Source organism: Lycorma delicatula, chromosome 9 (assembly GCF_047948215.1).
Source record: "Lycorma delicatula isolate Av1 chromosome 9, ASM4794821v1, whole genome shotgun sequence".
Classification (NCBI taxonomy): Eukaryota; Metazoa; Arthropoda; class Insecta; order Hemiptera; family Fulgoridae; genus Lycorma; species Lycorma delicatula.
In genome coordinates this window covers 85440836-85461005 of record NC_134463.1, presented here as the reverse complement: position 1 = coordinate 85461005, position 20170 = coordinate 85440836, and the positions used below count along the sequence as shown (strand labels likewise).

General features: G+C 27.0%; 1 protein-coding gene across 2 annotated transcripts in view; it reads right to left on the bottom strand.

The window, feature by feature from the left end:
• Positions 1-17066, bottom strand: part of CCHa2 (neuropeptide CCHamide-2) — a 229315-nt gene extending 212249 nt beyond the window's left edge. Inside the window, exon 1 of one of the 2 annotated variants that reach the window (XM_075375375.1) lies at positions 16854-17066. In XM_075375375.1, the coding sequence (XP_075231490.1) occupies positions 16854-16953 (100 nt within the window). In that variant the 5' untranslated portion in view covers positions 16954-17066. The remainder of the gene's footprint in view (positions 1-16853) is intronic. The other variant, XM_075375376.1, reaches the window with a different exon arrangement.
• Positions 17067-20170: the final 3104 nt, after the last annotated feature.

Here is a 20170-nt window from a genome sequence, read left to right as displayed (position 1 = left end):
TATTTTCTGTAAGATCTGGTTAGTTTTAAATAACTTAAAAACTAGTACAGTATGTCCGTTTTTTACAAGTTGAATAAAAAATATGATACTAATTAATAATTTATTATTATTATTATTTTTTAAATAAACAGTTTAAATAATTTTTATCGTTAAACACTGTAATTAAAGATCGATTAAATCTAAACCTCTCCTATGAAATTAAAATTATTAATATTTGGTAAAATTAAATTAAAAGATTATAATTGTAATTTATAAATGAATTTGTTTTAAATTAATAAATTATTGCAGATGTATTTTATATGATATGATTTTGGGTTCGATTCCCGGCCAGAATGTGGCATTTTTTCACTGTTAATTTCATCTTTCTGGTTAAAATCTTACGTAATAGCTAGCGTATTCTAAGTCATAATCAAGTTTCGTTAGAGCTTTGCCGGTAAGAATCCGCAGAATGGACGGCACGGCGAAGTCAACGAACTATGTTTACAGTTCTAAACATGACCTAACCTAAAAATGAAATAAAAAGGGAAAAAATTAAAAAATAAGCATGAAACATTATATTTCAGTTCAAATAGATTTGTAATAAAGAATACTTTCAAAAAATACTTCGAATTTTGTTAGACAACGTATTTCTTCCATTTCATGAACCGCGGTATTCGATTATGTTAAACTTTCTCAAAAAGGTGGGTTTACGAATCGCGCCGCTAGGTAGCAGTATTTAACGGCGCCTTTAAATTTACGAATGATCTCATACAAGACCTTGATAATGTAATTGAAATAATAAAATTTAAAAGAAAATATACTACAGTTTGTTTTAATAGTAAATGCTCTTATGTAAATGAAAGTACTGAAGATGAAACAATTTTTTTATTCCCATCACTTCATTAAAACACGAACAGTAGAAAAGTGTTGCAAATGTAGCAACAAAGATTTGTTACATAAAACAGAAATAGATTCTATTGGTAATATTTTTATTCTACAATTAGAACTATTTTAAATAATTGATGGAGAAATAAAATATTCATTTAATAATAATAATATTATAAAAGGTTTGTCCACGGATACGATAAAAATCGAGAGTTACACTTACAAAGTAGTAAGTATAATATTACACCACGGAACTTTGATTCGTGAAGGTCATTATATTAACTTTAATAAAAAAAGGATAAATGTGGTACGAAGTGAATGATATGATTATCAACAAAAATAATTGGCCGAAAAAATTAATAAAATGTATTTTTGTTTGTTCAAGAAAGGCAATAAATTTTAATAATAAATCCATAAGATAACAATCAGTAATTCATAAACAAAAAAAATAATAATCTACCAAAACGCAGTGATGTTCAGAAAAATTACAATGAAATTATAAACGGTACGGTAAGAGTCGCGCAAATATCATTTCTTCCACTGTACAAATAAAAATTTCTGTAGTATAAATAAAATTGTTTTTGGCCAAATGTTACTGATATCAGAAAAGGTATGACACTACGTTTTTATTATCAAAATCTGTTTTCGTTTAAAAAAATCCATGTTAAATATATGTAATAAACAATAGATATACAATAATAGATAATAAGCAATGTTCAAGAGTTCCATATAATAAGCAAAAAATAGAAAAGTTTGTATTACCGGCCCGATTTTATTTATTAAACAACGATTAATCATAAGAATTGTATTACTTATGTAAATGTGATATGTATTACATAATCGGGCCGGTTGGAGTTTTATAACAAATTTTTCTATTTGTTACTTATTATATGGAACGCTTAAACATTGTTTATTATCTATTATTTTATATCTGTTGTCTATTACATATTATAGCTTGTATATCTAGGACTTGTATTATGTACTTGTATATTTATTATAACTTGTATATATATATATTTATATATATATATATATATTTATATATATATATATATATTTTTTTTTTTTTTTTAACAAGATTCTAACTAATAGCAGATTTTGATAATAGAAATGTAGTGTCTTACCTTTTTTGATAAAAATCAATATAATGTTTATATATATTCATTTTTGCCAGAATGTTATGCAGTGGATTTCGGATAATCGGGCCACTTCGGGACCGGGACCATACTGCTCTAATTAACGGCTGAACCTATTAAGATATATTAATAAAAATGAGAAAATATACACAAATATAGTACAGTACATACTAACGTCTTATTATTCATAATTATATGTCCAATACAGTATTAAAGATACATTAACAACATTATTAGATTACACAATTTTTTTTGTTGTCATACATCAGTAATTAAAACAAAGCTTGGTATTAAAAAAAAAAAACATATTACAAGTCAAAAAAAGGAGTTCCTTTTATGTTCAGTAAAATACAAAAATATTATGTATTTAATCTCTTAGTTGATTAAACCTCTTTTAAAAAAACCTTTTACTTTGCTCTGTCGTCTCACTTTCATTTTTTGGCAAATTTGACAAAGATTCCCAATTCTGAGAGAGGGCTTTCCATCACTGCCCTATTACATGAAATATTGCTGAAGTTTGTCAAAAAAGGTTTTTGAATCTTGTATAGATTAGCGTTGCCTTTGGGTTCACCTTTATCAACTTCGTGTAGTTTTTGAATAATTTTTTTTTATTGTTTAAATTTCCGTCATAGCGTTCTATATTTTCGTACATTTTCTGGAATTCTGTAAAATTGTGTACCTGCTGCTGCAAAAAGGTATTACCATCATTTTCGGAATCGATTATTTCAGAGACTTTTAGCCATATCTGGGAAAGCAGTTTCTGATTACACTCGGCTATGAACTGAAATACAACTGTACTTGAAAAAAATAAACTAAAAAAAATACTATGAATTTCTTACAACAAATGGAGACGTGCACACTCGTAGCGGAAGTTAACATATTTCCTTCAATTTCTTGTAAAATGTAACTTACTAGTTTACTTCGGTAAATAAAACTTACTACCATTTCGAGTGATTGAATTAAACTGGTATTTGATGGAAAAAAACTTCAGTTTCATTGTTTATCCCTCTCTTCCAAAGCTTTTTAACAACGGTTACATGATTAACATCACTAATAAAATTATGTTATTTTATGAGTAAATTAAAGAAACTTACGAACTAGTGGGAATTATAAGGGGCAATTTGGCCTTTTTAAACCGGCCTAATTTTTATATGAATTATACCAATAAGTTTTCTTTTTTTACAAAACTACCCCAATTAAGCGTCTGTCCCGAATAACCGGTGGTCTTATTAACCGGAATTCACTATATTAATTAATCGATTATGACTAAAATACAAATATATATGTATACATACATACTCTTTATAATCTATATATATAAAAATGAATGTTTGTTTGTCCCGTATGCGTTCCTCTACCATTCATCCGATTGCGATGAAACTTTGGTGAGTTGTTGTGCGCACGCCCGCAAAGGTTTCTGAATTAGTCTGGACCAGCTAGGTGGCGCTGGGTGTTGATATATTGCCAAAAATTGTATTTATTGTCCAATTTGGCTCGTATTCAGAATATGTGTTACATGGAAAGCAATACTTCTGCAAAAATGGACCTGCTAGATGGCGCTGGGGTTGAGATATTTGGAAAAGTTGCATTTATGGTCCGATTTGGCTTATATTCAAATTATATTATTTATTACGCGAAAAGAAATATTTCTGCGAAAAATGGACTCGCTAGGTGGCACTGGTGTCAAGATAATTACGAAACAAATATGTAAACTGTTTTTCTTCTTCTATGTATATAAAAGGCAATGTTTTTTAATGTTCGCTATAGAAAAAAAACTACTTGACCGATTTACGCGCGGGAAAATGGGAAATTGGAAACAGGGATAATAGAAAAAGGGAAAATGGGGAAATGGGAAAAGGAAATGGAATGGGGATAGGGGAGGAGAAATGGAAAAGGAACAGGGGAAAACGAGAAAGGGGAAGGGGAAAAAGTGAAACATTAAATTTTGTGAAGATCCGTTCAGTTTTTAATGTTTTATCATACTTTCAATTGGACACGATCTAGTATTCAAATCCGTATAAAAGTAACTGCTTTTACTAGAACTTGTGCGCTGGAACTCTCGACTTCCAAATCAACTAATTTGCGAAGACGCGTTGAACACTAGACCAAACTGGTGGGTTATATACAAATACCGAAATAGCAATTCTTTTACGCAATACAATCTTATATATTAATCGTTTTCGTTCTATTTAAATCAGATAAAATATATTAAATTATACTAGAATATACACCACTTAAACCATTAATATCCATTTTTACTTCCTTGTAAAGGAAGTATTGTGATCGCGAAAAATTTTGGTTTTCAGATTTCAACGGAAATATCCATTTTGACTAGTTTCGGCGTGACGTCTGTTCGTACGTACGTATCTCGCGTAACTCAAAAACGGTTAGCCGTAGAATGTTAAAATTTTGTATTTAGGACTGTTGTAATATCTAGTTGTGAACATCCCATTTTGATTCCAATAGAGTGGACCGAAAGTGGCCAAAGTTAAAAAAATTGGATTTTGGACTTTTTCTTAACCGCATTAATAAGCCGTCATTGAGAGCTTTTCAACGATATATCGTAAGCGGTACTTATTTTCATTGGTTCCAGAGTTATAGCCAAATCAAATTTTAATTAATTAAATATTTCGATCTATTTGGGAAGGCACATCGGTTCAAATCCGACTCTTAATTTTTTTTTTAACTTTTTTTAATTAAATATATTGATTTATTAATAATTATTAACCTCCGATTGAAAAAAAAAATATGAAAAAATATTATTAGTGAAATCAAATTTTATGTACTTTTCATTTTAATTCAAACATTTTTACAGAGGTTAATAATTATTTATAAATCAATATATTAAATTAAAAAATAAAGAAATATATGTATAAGAAGTCGGATTCGAACCGACGTATGCATAGGTACAGATCCGACACGTTCTCACTTACACCACATAACTACTTGAGCGACGTGAAATAAAATTAATATATAAACTAACATATAATACTGATACAGACACCACAAAAAAAATCTGATGCAATGTTTTTTCCACCACAATACAATTGTGTAAGTGTCCACTTTACTGAAGAATTTGAGAATCAAATCTTGCTTTCAAAAGAAAAAAAATTAAATGAAGTACAGCAAAAAATGGGTTAATATAATTTAATGGGCGTAGAAGGAAGTCATGTGATCTCCACATCAGTTTTTTTTCTGTTTTTTATTTATTTATTTTTTTTAATAATATAAAATGGTTGTGTTACGTAAAGAGTTTTTAGGTAGATGTGTTGCGTTAGGTACAGCGTTCAAGTCGTAGTAAAGCCAGATATTTTTACATGGATTTGAATACTAGATCGTGGATACCGGTGTTCTTTGGTGGTTGGGTTTCAATTAACCACACATCTCAGGATTGGTCGAACTGAGAATGTACAAGACTAACACTTCATTTACACTCATACATATCATCCTCATTCATCCTCTGAAGAATTATCTAAACGGTAGTTACCGGAGGCTAAACAAGAAAAAGAAAGAAAGGTAGATGTGTTGCGCCGGCCTCCGTGGCGCGAGTGGTAGCGTCTCGTCCTTTCAACTGGAGGTCCCGGATTCGAATCCTGGTCAGGCATGCCCTTTTTAGACACGCTACAAATCATTCAGCTTCATCCTCTGAAGAATGCCTAAAGATGGGTCCGGAGGTTAAAAAAAAAAAAAAAAAAAAAAAAAAATAGGTAGACGTGTTGCAATTTTATAATTATACATAATAGATTATTGAAAAGAGATTCTCTTGTATTTGATAAAAAAAATACAAAAATATATAAAATAGATCATAAGCTTTGGTGAAATAGAAAAACCATTATAAATTATTTTGATACAGATTAAAATTAATTAAAAAGAAAAAATATAATAGTTATAAAGTAGACGTAGTTGTATTGCAAATTAAACATTTAAATAATTGTAATGAAACGTTTCAAGCAAACGGTTCAAGAGAATTAAATAAATTTCGAATGAAAATCAGATTCATAGTACAAAATTAAATTATATTTTGTTCGAAACATACACAATCTGGCAACACCACAGTTTGTAAAACACGAGGGATTTCGGTTTAAATAAATAAGTATTGTACACGCGTTTAATTATTATTATCATTATGTTACAATTATTGATTTATTTACTTTTATAATTGAATTACTAAAAATGACTAACTAATACTGTATATACGAGGCATGTTTTTAAAGTAGTACGTTTTGAAAAAAAAAAAAAACAAGTACACTATTCTTAACAATTTTATTTTTACGTGAAATCCTGCACTTTAATTGCACTTTAATCTACTTTTCTACGTAATTGCCACCAATATCAAGGCACTTGTCGTACCGTGCAACCAGCTTTTGAATACCATCATCATAGAAGTCTACCGCCTTACTTAATAACCACTGCAACACGATCGTTTTGACACCATCATCGTCGATAATTTAAGCGTTCGGTCACAATTTCATAGAAAACACTTCTTGAAACTTGAGAAAACTCTTCAGATAGAAGTCCTAAAGCGTCTGTTCTCTCTCTCACTTTTTCGTCAACTTTCTACACCAAATCTTCAATAATGACAGACGGTCGTCCATTACGTTCCTCGTCATGAACATTCTGGCGGCCAACTTTAAAAGCTCTAACCCATTTTCGTACCATTCCATCGCTTATAATGTTTTCTCCATACACTTCACTGATCTGCCGATGAATTTCAGCCGCTTTCACGCCTTTAGCACTAAGAAAACGAATTATACCACGTATTTCACAGTCGGCGGATTCTCGATCAGCGGAGGCATTATAAATACTGACAGACAAACGTAAACACAGTCGAATATTTCCATCTATTTGCCAACAGATGCGGGTACACAGTGCGCATGTGTGTAATGTCGACCGCAACATAACAAAGGCGGAATTTCAAAACTGTACTTACTTAAAAAACATGCCTCGTATATTTTTATTCTTAAAATTAAACGAACTTTTAAAACTTTCTTAAAAATATTTTTTTAATGTTTAATAATATGTGTTGTATTAAAAGTGTAATAGCTTATATAAATTTTCCCTTCTTATTTGTTATTATATTCCTGAAAAACACCTTGTAAAATGCCTAACTTCTTAAAAGTATTGTCGAAAAATCTGACTAAAAAGATAGGAAAAAATTAAATGCAGAATTTTAAAAATATATAACATCCGTGTATTACAAAAAAGAATACTTTTTACTGCATTATTATTGTTGTAAATTAATTATTACTTTAATGTAATTTTATTAAAAATAATTCATTAAATTGTAACAAAATCGTTTCTGTATTGTTTAAAAAGGTATAGCATAGAAATACTACCTTTCTTTTTTTCTGTTTAGCCTCTGCAACCACCGTAAGTTATTACTTCAGAGGATGATATGTATTAATGTAAATGAACTGTAGTCTTGTGTAGTCTCAGGTCGACCATTCCTGAGATGTGAATTGAAACCCAGCCATCAAAGAACACCGGTATCCATGATATAGAAATGAGCATAGAAATCCTGTATTCTATTCTCAGTTGACGTTAATCCAGTCTGAATATCTTATTTGGAAGGTTTAAAAGGTTTGTTGGATAAGTATTCAGCTCGTAGTTCTTCTTTTTTACAGCTACTGGATAGACAACACATTCCTAGACATAAGATGATCCGCGCTTTCCGTCAGTAAAATATATAAATACCAAAAATTTAATAACTAAAGTTTCTAGCTTCCTCAACACATCTTCTAAACAAAATATCGAGAAAAAAATGTTAATAATAATATAAAAAAATTTTTTTTTAAAAATGTAGGCGTGTAGAATGTTACGATCTACTCATATTTCTGACAACGCAACAAACCTACCCTAAAGGAGCGCTTCATATTCTTTTAGATTACTGGCTGCCCGTTACACCCACATTTTTTTGTGAAATCTTCAAGTAGCTTTTACTACGATGAAGAAAAACAGTTTTACTGATAGATTATTTTTCATAGATTAGTTCAAATATATGTTATAATAAATGGCTGATGAAGTCAGCTGAATTTTTTTGTCATTTAGTTTCATAAAACATATTGAATGGGTTTTATTCGAAACATTTTGGAATCGTAAGGACCGATATAAATTTTTAATGAATCTGTTAATAAAAATATCGAGTTTTCCTCCTTAGTTCTTCACATGTTATAGTGTGAATGCACCTTCCAATAAGTTGCTTTTAGTGCTGTAAAAGCGGAAACATTCCCCGAGGAAAACCTTCGTACATCCCAAAAATTGTGTAGCGTTTTAAAAGTATCCAGTTGAACCTTATATGCTTTACTAAAGTTTCCTGTGGGATTCGGCTTAAATTTATTGAAGATTGCGTATAAAATTGGTATTAATAGTAATGCTTGGTATCATAAAAAGAAGCTTTCTTTAAATATTGAATAAAATAAACATATTCATGTTGAAAAAATTAAAAAATCAAATTTAAAAGTAAAAAAAAAGTTTCTTTAAATTTCAAGTTTTTGAATACAGCATCAAATAAAAAATTGCCGATTTTCGTGGCGGAATGGTAACGTCTCAGCCTTTCATCCGAAGGTCCTGGATTCGAATCCCGGTCATGCATGGCATTTTTCATACGCTACAAATTTTTCATCTACATAGAGTAAAATGAACAAAACAGTCGATGCCTGTCATCTCAAAAAAAAAGAAAAAAAATCAAATTAAACGTAACAATAGCTTACTAATTCGTAATTGGGCGCCGACTTAAAAAAATTTGAACATCAATTGCTAAAGTTGTTTTTTTTTTTTTTTAAAGAATTTTCTTAAGTCGATATATATATATATTTTTTAAAATTGTATTTATTTCTAATTATTTTTATTTTTATTATTTTATTTAAAATATAGATAAGTATACAAGAAAAACAACCGTTTTCGGGAAATAATAAAGCGAAAAAAGTAAATGAAAATAAGAAGTAGAATTCGTATAAAAATGTTGTAAAAAATACTTGAGTTAAGGTTTCCTGGAATATGGGAATATGTTATTTTTCCTTATATTAATACTGTTAATTTTCCTGAATTTTCGCGGAGAAATTTTTCGAACATCGGCCTATATCAGTTAAGCCCTAAAATTCCAAACTGTCTAATGGCAATGATTAAAAATATGAAAAATATCTTCAAATCGTTTATTTGTAAAATATAAACTTTCTTTTAAAAATGTTTGACTTAATGCTTGGAACGGTACGATCAGACGAATTTCCTACAGGAAAAATAAAAATAAATTATCGAAATCAGTCCATCTTGTGAACAATGTACGGGTGTAATTGCTAGCATTTTCCTTTTATTGAAATAAGTGAAAAAAACATAGTAGTTTTGATCGATTCGTATTCTACGTTAATACTATTAGAAATTTATGTACCCTCGTTTATTAATTTTGTCGTACTCTATTAGTGTCATTATTTCTTGTTATAACGCATTTGACAAGAACAACATTCTATGAAAGTAGTGATATTTATCATATGGTCAGAATATTCGAAGAACAGAGTGACAATGGTTTTTTAATACTGAATGTCACTTGCATTTCAGTGGATTTTGTTTCCTGACTTACAACATTAGATTAGGCTCAACGAGGCAATTCTTATTCATCCTAGTGAACCTGGTAGGAGATACTTATTATTCTTGATAATGGTAATGAGACTTTTTAATATGATTTTTGTCTCGTGTGAAGTCGTTAAACATTCGGTTAAAGCATTTTACAGATAAACAAGAGTTCGACATTGAATCAATATTATCAGCCGGCTTTAAAAAAAATATATAACTTGAAAAAAGTGTATTTTTTAATAATTTTGTGAATTTTACCCGTTGCTCTTTAATAAATACACAAAATTTTCTATTGTATGCAGCAATGAATTTATTAAAATTTTATAAAAATTTGTATTAACTGTTTTTAAGAAATAAAGCTTTAGAATTTAGCATTTTTTTGAAAATAATAATTATTTTTTATTAGAGTTATAAGAATACTTGCAGAAAAATTGTAAAATGTGTATTACAAAAAATATGTTGAAATTGATTTTTAATCATATGTAAATTACTAGTGAGAGATTTCGATATTGAAATTTATTTAAAAAATGGTCTTGCAAATTGTAGTTTTTACTTCCTTGTAAAGGAAGTTTTGTCGATCGCGAAAAATTTCAGATTTCAACGGAAATATCCATATTAATCATCTCTGAATCCATTTTGACTAGTTTCGGCGTGACGTCTGTGTATGTATCTCGCATAACTCAAAAACGATTAGCCGTAGGATTTTGAAATGTTGGATTTAGGACTGCTGTAACATTTAGTTGTGCATCCCCCCTTTGGATTGCAATCGACTAGACGAAAGGTGCCCCAAAAGTCCAAAATCCAAAAAAAATTGATTTTGGACTTCTTCTTTGCAGTAATAAGCCCTCATTGGGAGCTTTTCAATGATATAATAAGTACTTATTTTCATTGGTTACAGAAGTATATCAAATGAAATTTTAATTAATGAAATATCTGGATCTTACAAGGGGCAAACACATCTGTTCGAATCCGACTTCATATACGTATATATTTATTAATTTTTTTTTTTTTTTTAATTTAACTATATTAATTTATTAATAATACGTTTGTATTATAAAAAAAATACAATAAATAATAATTCAATAATAAAAATAAATATAAAATTTTAAATAATATGAAAGAAAATCAGAAGTTATTAATGAAATAATATTTTATATACTTTTCATTGTAATTCAGAAATTTTTTACACAGGTTAATAAATATTAATAAATCAATATATATAAATTAAAAATATATAAATATATATGTGTGTGTGTATGTATATGAAGTCTGATTCAAATCGATGTGTGCATGGTTACGGATCCGACACCTTCTCACTTACAACACAACTATTTGAGCGACGTGAAACAAAATTAACGTACAAACTAATATAAAATGTTAATACGGTCACCGTATCAGCATTTAATAATAATAAATATTATAATATGTTTTATATATATATATATATATATATATATTTATATATATATATATTTATATATATATATATTATTAAATTTATTAGTGTTACAAAAAATTTAATTGCAATGATAATTATACTTACAAATTAAATAGTATAAACATAAATTGTTCTACATATGTAAAATTACGTAACTGGTGGAACATTAAATATTAAATGAACCAGGTTGGTATAATTTGTAGAAAAAGAAGAAAAATAACTTTCAGAAAAATTCATCTAAAAAATAAAAATTGAATATTTTATTGCTACAAACTTTAAGATTAAGATTTAATTATTATTTTTATTTTTCAATTACCTTTTTTTGTAATTGCTTATTTTTAAAGCGTTTTTACCTAATATTTTTGCATTACAATATATTATTTACAAAATTCTTGGTTATTTAGAAATCTCACTTACCCGAACTCGAGTTGAATCCCCACGTTAATCCAATTACTCGTTCTTGTAGTTCTTGTAGCTCGTTCTTGTAGTTTATATATAAATATATATATATACATATTTCTTTTATAATGTAAAATAAATATCAAGTTTTAAAAACGTTTAGTACCGATTGAAAAGTAAAACTGAAATTTGATTACAAACTATATTTTCGTAAAAACATATTTTCGTTATAATTTTTTTGTCAACGAAATGCCTTTTCGTGGCTTATTACCTACCGGTTATAGGTTATATTGACTTTTTAATATCATTTCTTCGGTATCATCAAAGCTTTTCTATAACCGATTTTTTTTTTTCAAATCGCGTAATAAAATATCTAACTGCTGATATATTTTTTATTTAACTATGTTTTATTGATTCGAGTAATAAATTACATTTTAATATTTTTATTTCTTTTTTTACGGCTGTTTATATAATAAAGCGAATATAATTGTTATACAAGTTAAATAAAAATGAAGATAACAGATGTTTGAATTTTTTTTCAGAATAAAACAACTAATTTGAGCGTTGTTTCTCAACCCCTTGCGTTGCCATCTTTATAACCCTTAACTAAATCTATTTTAAAGTGTTTTATATTAAAAAAAAAATCTAAATTTAGCTGTAATACTGGTCAGTATCTTGTACAAAAGTACTTTTTTTATCTCCACGTTAAGTTATCGATGATATTTAGATGTTTTCTGACTTTTAAAAAAATCGACGATTCTAAAAAAATCATGTTTTTTTTGTCAAAATCTTTGTCTAAAAAATATTTTTGATAAAATTTTTGTTTGCACGTTTGTTTTGATCGTGATGCATAAATACATCAGATGTATATCCACCTATTGACCACAGTGGATTTTCGTCATAATAAAAATCATCATTTTAGCCCGTTATTCTATATCCCAAATATTAGTTATCATTAATAAGTTTACTTAGAAAACCGGATTACGACAGTTTTGGATTATTCTTATTTTTTTTTTTTTAATTTTAGTTCACCGTGATAGTTGTATAGCAGTTAAGGTGATTGCAGAAAATATGTTGGGAGTTCCAGATAAGAATTTTCGTTAAAATTATTTTTTTCTTTTTAAATCCATTTCACTCCTTTTAATGTTTATCTCTCTTCAAAGAAATTTTTTGCTAAATTTTTCAATCTAAAAATTTTATATTTGGTATTTATAGGATAAAATAGATTTTCTGCAATATACACGCGCTTTAATACAATTTTTTTTAATAAAATCTATATATTTAGTATTAAATTTTAGTATACATTTAAAAAACTATTCTATTCCAACTATAAAAGTGTAATTTTCCATTGTCTGAACCAAAAAAGAGTAGCTTTTTCCCATTTTTCATTTTATATTCTACATCTTCTATAATTAATAAATGCTTGAAAATGTAAATTCTATTATCTATTTAATAGTTAGTAATTCTAACAGATTATAATAGTGTTTTGTAATTATTGTTTATTTTTTAATTATTATGTACTGTTATTAGTTATTTTATTTATTTAATTTTTATTAAAAACTTTTTGTACATTTTCTTGATTTTTTTTCTTCAGCTATTTCATTTTCCATTTAACAGATCTTGTATTCTCTATAAAAAGTTGATTAAGAGTAGTTAGTTAACATTAATTTAGTTATGAATTTTGGAAAATAAGAATTTCTTACACAGTAAGAAGTTAAAGGTGTTATATGGTTATATTAAAAATGTTAAAGCCTGTTAAACAAGAGGCGACTCTTTAAGAGCGAGGCAAGTGGTATACCTTCGAAATATTTAACGATTTTTCCTACGAATTAAACCTAACAAATATATTATTTATTTTTTAATTATATGTGCATATATATATATATATATATATATATATATATATATATATATTTATTTTTTTTTTTTTTTTAAGAACAGTACAGTGAAATTATTTTTGTTAATTTATTTTTTTTATTAAAATAGTTTTAGTTTTGTTAATGTTTTGCTAATATTTCTCAATAAGTATTTTTACCAAAAAATTAAATATCTTTTTATTGAAATTTTAGCTAAGAGTAAAGCAAGATTTATCAAAATCTTGCTTTACAACTTTATCTCGTTGTAATCGGTTTTTATAATGTATCTAATATGATCACAAAAGGTTCGAATTAAGAAGATATATATATATATATACACACTTTACGATATTAATGTCGTCTACCTGATTTATTTTTTGGGTTAGAGTGGTATAGATGCAGCAGGATTTTTATAAAAGGTCTCTTTATTAAAACATATTTTTTCACTAAGGTACTTTCCTGTCGAATGCTTAATATTAATAAGGGATTAGAGAAATTTCATAGGAATTTAAATAAACGTGACTTTTTTGAATGATTATAAAACAAGATAGGAAGGAAAATTAAAACAAATTATATTAATCACAATAGACGAATGGAAACAAAACCTACAACTGAATTAATATAAAATGAACCAGTAATTTTAATTTTTTTTCTTTTTAATCTGTTAAATTTTGCAATAAAATCATTTTTTTAATTTTATTGTATTTATTACTTATTTTATTTCGCTAATTCACATTTTACAAAAATAAAATCGACAAAAATTTAATTATAATTTATTAATTAAAAAATAAATTTTCACAGTCGTGTTCGACCACTGGCGATTCCAATCCCTTGGAATTATCCTGGCAGGTTTTTACGGGTGGTTTGCCATTGCCTTCTCAATGTGATTAATGGAATGAAACCTAAACACCAAAGAACACCGGTATCCACAGTCTAATATTCATCCATACAAAAAAAAGCAACTGCCTTTACAAGGAACCTTAGAAATCCTCGGCTTCGAAAATCAGCTGATTTTGCAATGATGAGTTTAACCACTAGATGTTACATAAATCTGTACCTTAGCCCTATTTAGGAGGCATCCTAATTTGATGTTGAATTAAAAAAAAAACCCGCCATCCGATTTTTTTTCACTCAGTTTTATAGAAAATCCTTCAGAAGTATTAAAATTCTTTCGGGATTATTGTTCATATTTTTTTTAAGTTTGTAAAATTGGTTGTATACAGAGTGCTCCGTAAGTTTCCGTACAAAAATTTTTTTTTTTTTTGAAAATCATATATATATATATAAATAACACATGTTCTATATAATTTTCGTTGTTCTGAAAATACATTTCTATGCGTGTCCTTCACTGCTGAATAACACGTAACCCCGTAAGTTTCCATTCATAAGAAAAATAAACTTTTATTAAGGCCATGGATGTAAATCATCTCAAGGAACGTATCACCAAATCCATTACAAGCATAATTCCAGTTATGCTTGATATTTTTCATATTTTTAGTCATTATTATTATTATTACACAGTATTGGAATTAAGAATTTAATGATATATGGGCTGATGTTCAAAATATTTTACGCGAAAATTCAGGAAAATTAACAGTAAAATATATATAGTTTATATTCTAGGGAGCTTTAACTCATCTTTTACGAAATTTCTATGTATTATATTTTTTGTATTCATTTGATGTTGGTGATACTTTCCTTGAGACGATTTATTTTTTGTATCTTTTCCGATACTCCATGTCCTTCATGAAAAAAAATGTTTATTCTTCCTATATACAGAAAGTTAAAGTATACTGTATGTGTTTATCCTCTACTTCTACAGTATTAAATTATTTAAATAACACTTTTTTTTGTTAAATATGGAAATATACCTTATCAAAGAGAGATTTTTGTTTGTAATTACATCTGATAAATAGTTATGTTGTTGACTTAATAATAAAATTAAAAAATAAAATAAAATTCTGGTATATCTTTCCGATTTCGATAATTATTGTTATTAGTAATACATCGGAATAATTTTTTTTTTTTAATAAATAGAATGATGATTTATTTAAATAAATAGAATAACAATAACGAGCTAATATATAAAAATATTTATGAATCTGTCCAGATGAGATTCGTGCTTTTTTTAAAACCAAGCTTTCATATTTTGTCGTACAATTTTAATGGATTAATGGACGTAGTAATGGATGTAGTGTACATTAAATAATGGAATTACCAATTTTCTTACCATTCTATACTTTACTTTACTTCCACATTATACATATATATATATATATATATAATTTTTTTTTCACAATTTAATGATTTAAAAAAAATATATAAATTTTCATTGTAATTAAAAATGTTTGACAATATAAATTTCATTCAAGAAAACATTAAAATCTTAGAATTGTTTTTGTTGAAAAACTTTGTCTTGCTCAAAATGTTTATTATTTAGAAAAATTCTATGAGATAAGTTTAAATAATAATTATAAAATTTTTAAAAACAACACGTTGATATTTACTATCATATAAATTTTACAGCAAATTAACTGATAAATAATTTTAAAAAATATATCATTTAAATGATTAGCTATTTTAAATATTATATGATTTTCCCAGTGGAGACGCTAAACCCAGTGGAGTTTTATGTGTAAACGTATATGTTAATTAATTTTGAAGCTATATAAATTAATTATTCTTAATTAATAACGTTACGTTTTTGTGATTAAATTTGAAACTTTTATATACACACACGTACATTTATTTATATATAGAGTGAGGAGAGAGAGCAAAAACCTTTTTTTTTAACAGAATTAAACTACATGTTTCCTTACTAACTTAATCTTTGAATTTATAATTAATGTTGACAAATTTTTAACGTTTTTTTCTTCTTTTTTTTTAATTGACAACAATTAAAACAAATTTAACAAAAGAAATTTAAATATTTTATTTTTTAACATCAACATTTAAACTGAAGATGACGCAGGCGTCGAATTTAAATAGTCTTTAAGAAAATGATTTGTGATAAAAATTTCTTAAAAAAACATTTTTTAAAATTAAATATATATTATTTTTACTATTTTAGATTTTAGTTCATTGTTCGTGAAATTATTTCAGCGTTCGCAGAACTTTTTTTGTTGTAAAAAACGGATGCGAGTTAATTTGAAATATTATTTTTTCATTGTTATAAAACATAAATACTGGTACTACTTAAGAAAAAGTTGAGCAAATTTATATTAACTTATTATGTAAGCTTACATTAAATTTATTTGATTAAAATTTTTATATTTATTTTGTAATTTTCAAGGGATACGTTTGGTTTCAAATTAGTTGACTTAGCTCTTTTAACAAAATAAAAATATCAAATCTACTTTAATAAAATTATTGGATATAATATAAAAAAAATATATTTTATATAATTTTTTCTCATTTTAACTAAGATTTCTTGCCGATTTAATTGAAAAAAAAAGTCGTTATTTAAGAATCTTTTTTAACGTGTATATGAATAAATTAACTATTTAATGGTATATTACAAATAAATTTAAAAAAAAATCATTAACATTATTTTTAATATAAAAAAAATAGAATTATTAAAAATTTATGACTTACTCTTCGCGGAAGCGATGTCTGCTAAAGCGGCGGCTATCAGTAACAGACATAATAAAAGCATTGTTGTAGAAGTTGTCGTAGATTTAATTAAAAAAGACATTATGTTGCGGTGATAATGATATTTTTATCGTAGATGATTTTTGTAGTTATCTACACGGGTGCCGCCGAAGATACAATGAATGTTCCGCCCCTTTGGGCCAAAATTTATACTGAAGCGGGCACCTGTCCTGTCACCGCCTCCGCTCGCTATCACCACCACCCGAGACTGCGCGTAAACCACAGCACTTCACTCAAAAATACTTACACATACAACATGCACTCATTATACATACACACACTCGTGCATCATCGCCGTCATCATCATCATCATCATTTTCTTCAATTGATGCCATTACCAACATGATGAATATAAAACAAACTAAAGCAGTAACTCTTAAGTAGACCTAGAATTTATCACATTACACTACAGTGTATTAATGTGTATATATATGTATATAAATGTATATATATATATATATATATATATATATATATATATATATATATATATATATATGTGTGTGTGTGTGTGTGTGTGTGTGTGTGTGTGTGTGTGTGCACATTTGTATTTGCATTTGCGCCCAAATACTTGCATTTATAACTATTAATTTTTATAAAATTCTACTTAATTTATTTTTAATATATTACAGATTATTCGTATTCAGCAATTTATTTTTCCGGCTATTACAACGTATATCAAAGTAAAATTATTATTATTATTAATTAAAATATGACAGTTTCTCTTGAATTTTGTATTCTTGAAGTCTTGAGTAAATTTTTTTTTCCAATATTTTATTTATAGTCACATCAAAAATATATTGTCGTTAACGACAATATCTGTGTGAATATACCAGTAAACGTGCAGTCGTTAACAGATTCAGACCGACCATTCCTGAGACTTACGGTTAATTGAAATTCAATCACCAAAGAACACTGGTATCCACGATCTAGTAGTCAAATCCGAATAAAAGCAACTACCTTTATTAGGATTTCAATCTTAAAACTCTCGACTTTTGAATCACTTTATTTACAATGGCGAGTTTTACCACTAGACCAAACCGGTGGATTAAATTAATTTAAAAAAAAAACAATTACAAATTTACTTAATTATGGATTAATAACTGAGGTTTTTTTTAAACAAGTCGGAATTTTTTAACGAAATATTTAAGAAGTATTAAATATTAAAAAAAAAAATTATTTTATTTTTTTGGTTTTATTTTTTATATAAATTAGAGTAGGCTTACAATAATTCTGCCGGTATAAAAAAATAGTCTCTAGCAAAATAAACAAAGATAAGAAACTTGCATGTTGATGAAAATAAGAAAAACGTTGTAGAGAAACAACATAACACTACTACCGAGCGTGGATTAAGGCTCTCTGAAATATTGGAATGTTTAGGGCAGTTATTTTTTTTATTTATTTGCTTTATGTTTGCCAATTAATTTTTTTTTTTTTTTTTATGAAAATACAAATTTATCACAATTATATCTGATTTTGTTTTATTAGAATGTAATAATACAGTAATAACCAACGGGGTTGGTCTAGTGGTGAACTTGTCATCGCAAATCAGCTAATTTTAAATTCTACTGAAGGCTTAAAAATCCTGCTTCAATAAAAATTCTACCTTTATACGTATTTGAATACTAGATACGTGGATACCGGTGTTCTTTGATGGTTGGGCTACAATTAACAACACATCTCAGGAACGGACAAACTGACACTACACAAGGCTACATTTCATTTACATTCATACTTATTAACCTCATTCATCCTCTAAAGTAATACCTGACGGCGGTTCCGGAGGCTAAAAAGAAAAAGAGAGAGAATAATACAGTAATAAGTAATGAGGAAAATAAATATCTTAAAATCATCTTTGTAGACAGTTTATTTTTTTTTGTGTAGGTATGCTGTATGTTATATGTTTAAGATTTTCGGCTTATCTTGTTTGGAAAAATTTACAACAGGATGAAAATTATTGGTTAAAAGTCAGGTTTTTCTTTTTTATAAAGTCGGAATTTTTTAAAAGAACCATCTTAAATATTAAATATTCAATAACAATTTTTTTTTATAATGTAATACAATTTTAAATTTGTTTTTAATTTTTATTAAAACTATTTTATTATACCAGAAGAGGTTCTTGTATAATAACGATAAAAAAATAGTTTCGTGAAAAATAATAACATTTAGTTTCAAGAGATTTTCGAAGTAAAGCTTAAACCTGTGTAAAATAAAAATAGGCCAATCTAGTTCAATCTTCAGTTCAGTTTTTCAAAACAAAATAATGGTTAAATTTTTAGACTTTTAACCGTTTGAAACTTTTACCGAAATTAATTTTATTTTTTCTCTAAGTGAGGTGTTATTAGGGTGGGGGCATTTCTCAACCGGAATCAATAAATACCCGCTCTTAAAACTAGAGATTTATATTAACATTATATATTTAACCATTCCAGTCAATCAACTGAAAATTTATCTTTTTATCTTGTCACTGTGCTAAATATCCCCAACCACTTTCGCCCAGTCCGACTGGAAATTAAAGTTTTATTTTTTGGGAATTGAAAATACGAGGTATTTATTATTTTTTTTTTTTATAAGATATAGTTTAACGTTCCAATAATATATTTGAAGTGTTTTTTTTTTCTAAATATGATCCCTTGGGTATTCAGTAAAGGGTATCTCAGACGTTGAATTAAATTTATTTCTAAATTGCAAGGGTCTAAGCTAAACTGTTCATTCGGGAGAAAAGAGAGTTCTTAAAATGATATAAAATTATTTTCAATCGGAAACATTTCAACCTTTTTAGTGAAAAATATTAACCGTATTAACTAATAATACTTCCTTTATGAACTTTGCTATTTGCAGAATGTATGCGGGTTGCGTGACCTTTGTAACGGTTTTCCATTTCTTGTCTCATATTTGAGTGTGTAAATTTTCTTTAAACCTGAGTCTGAATAAGGACCGGTATCTTAATTTAGAAAAACTCACTTTTTTGTCAACATTATTTAATATTTATTTATTTATTTAGCGTATGGCATCAAGACACAAGAGCAATTACAATTAAAAATTACAAACAAACATCTAACAAATTAATATAAGCTATTGATTATGAAGTCGCCATCAGGAAATCTTCAGGAGTCCTTTCATAAGCTGTCCTTATGACTTATTTTAATAATAAAATAAAAAAATATTATTTAATATTTTTATTATAATAGCAGGATAAAAGTATAATGTAGGATAAATATGTAAAATCGGGTTATTCAAAAAGAATGAATCGATTTCAT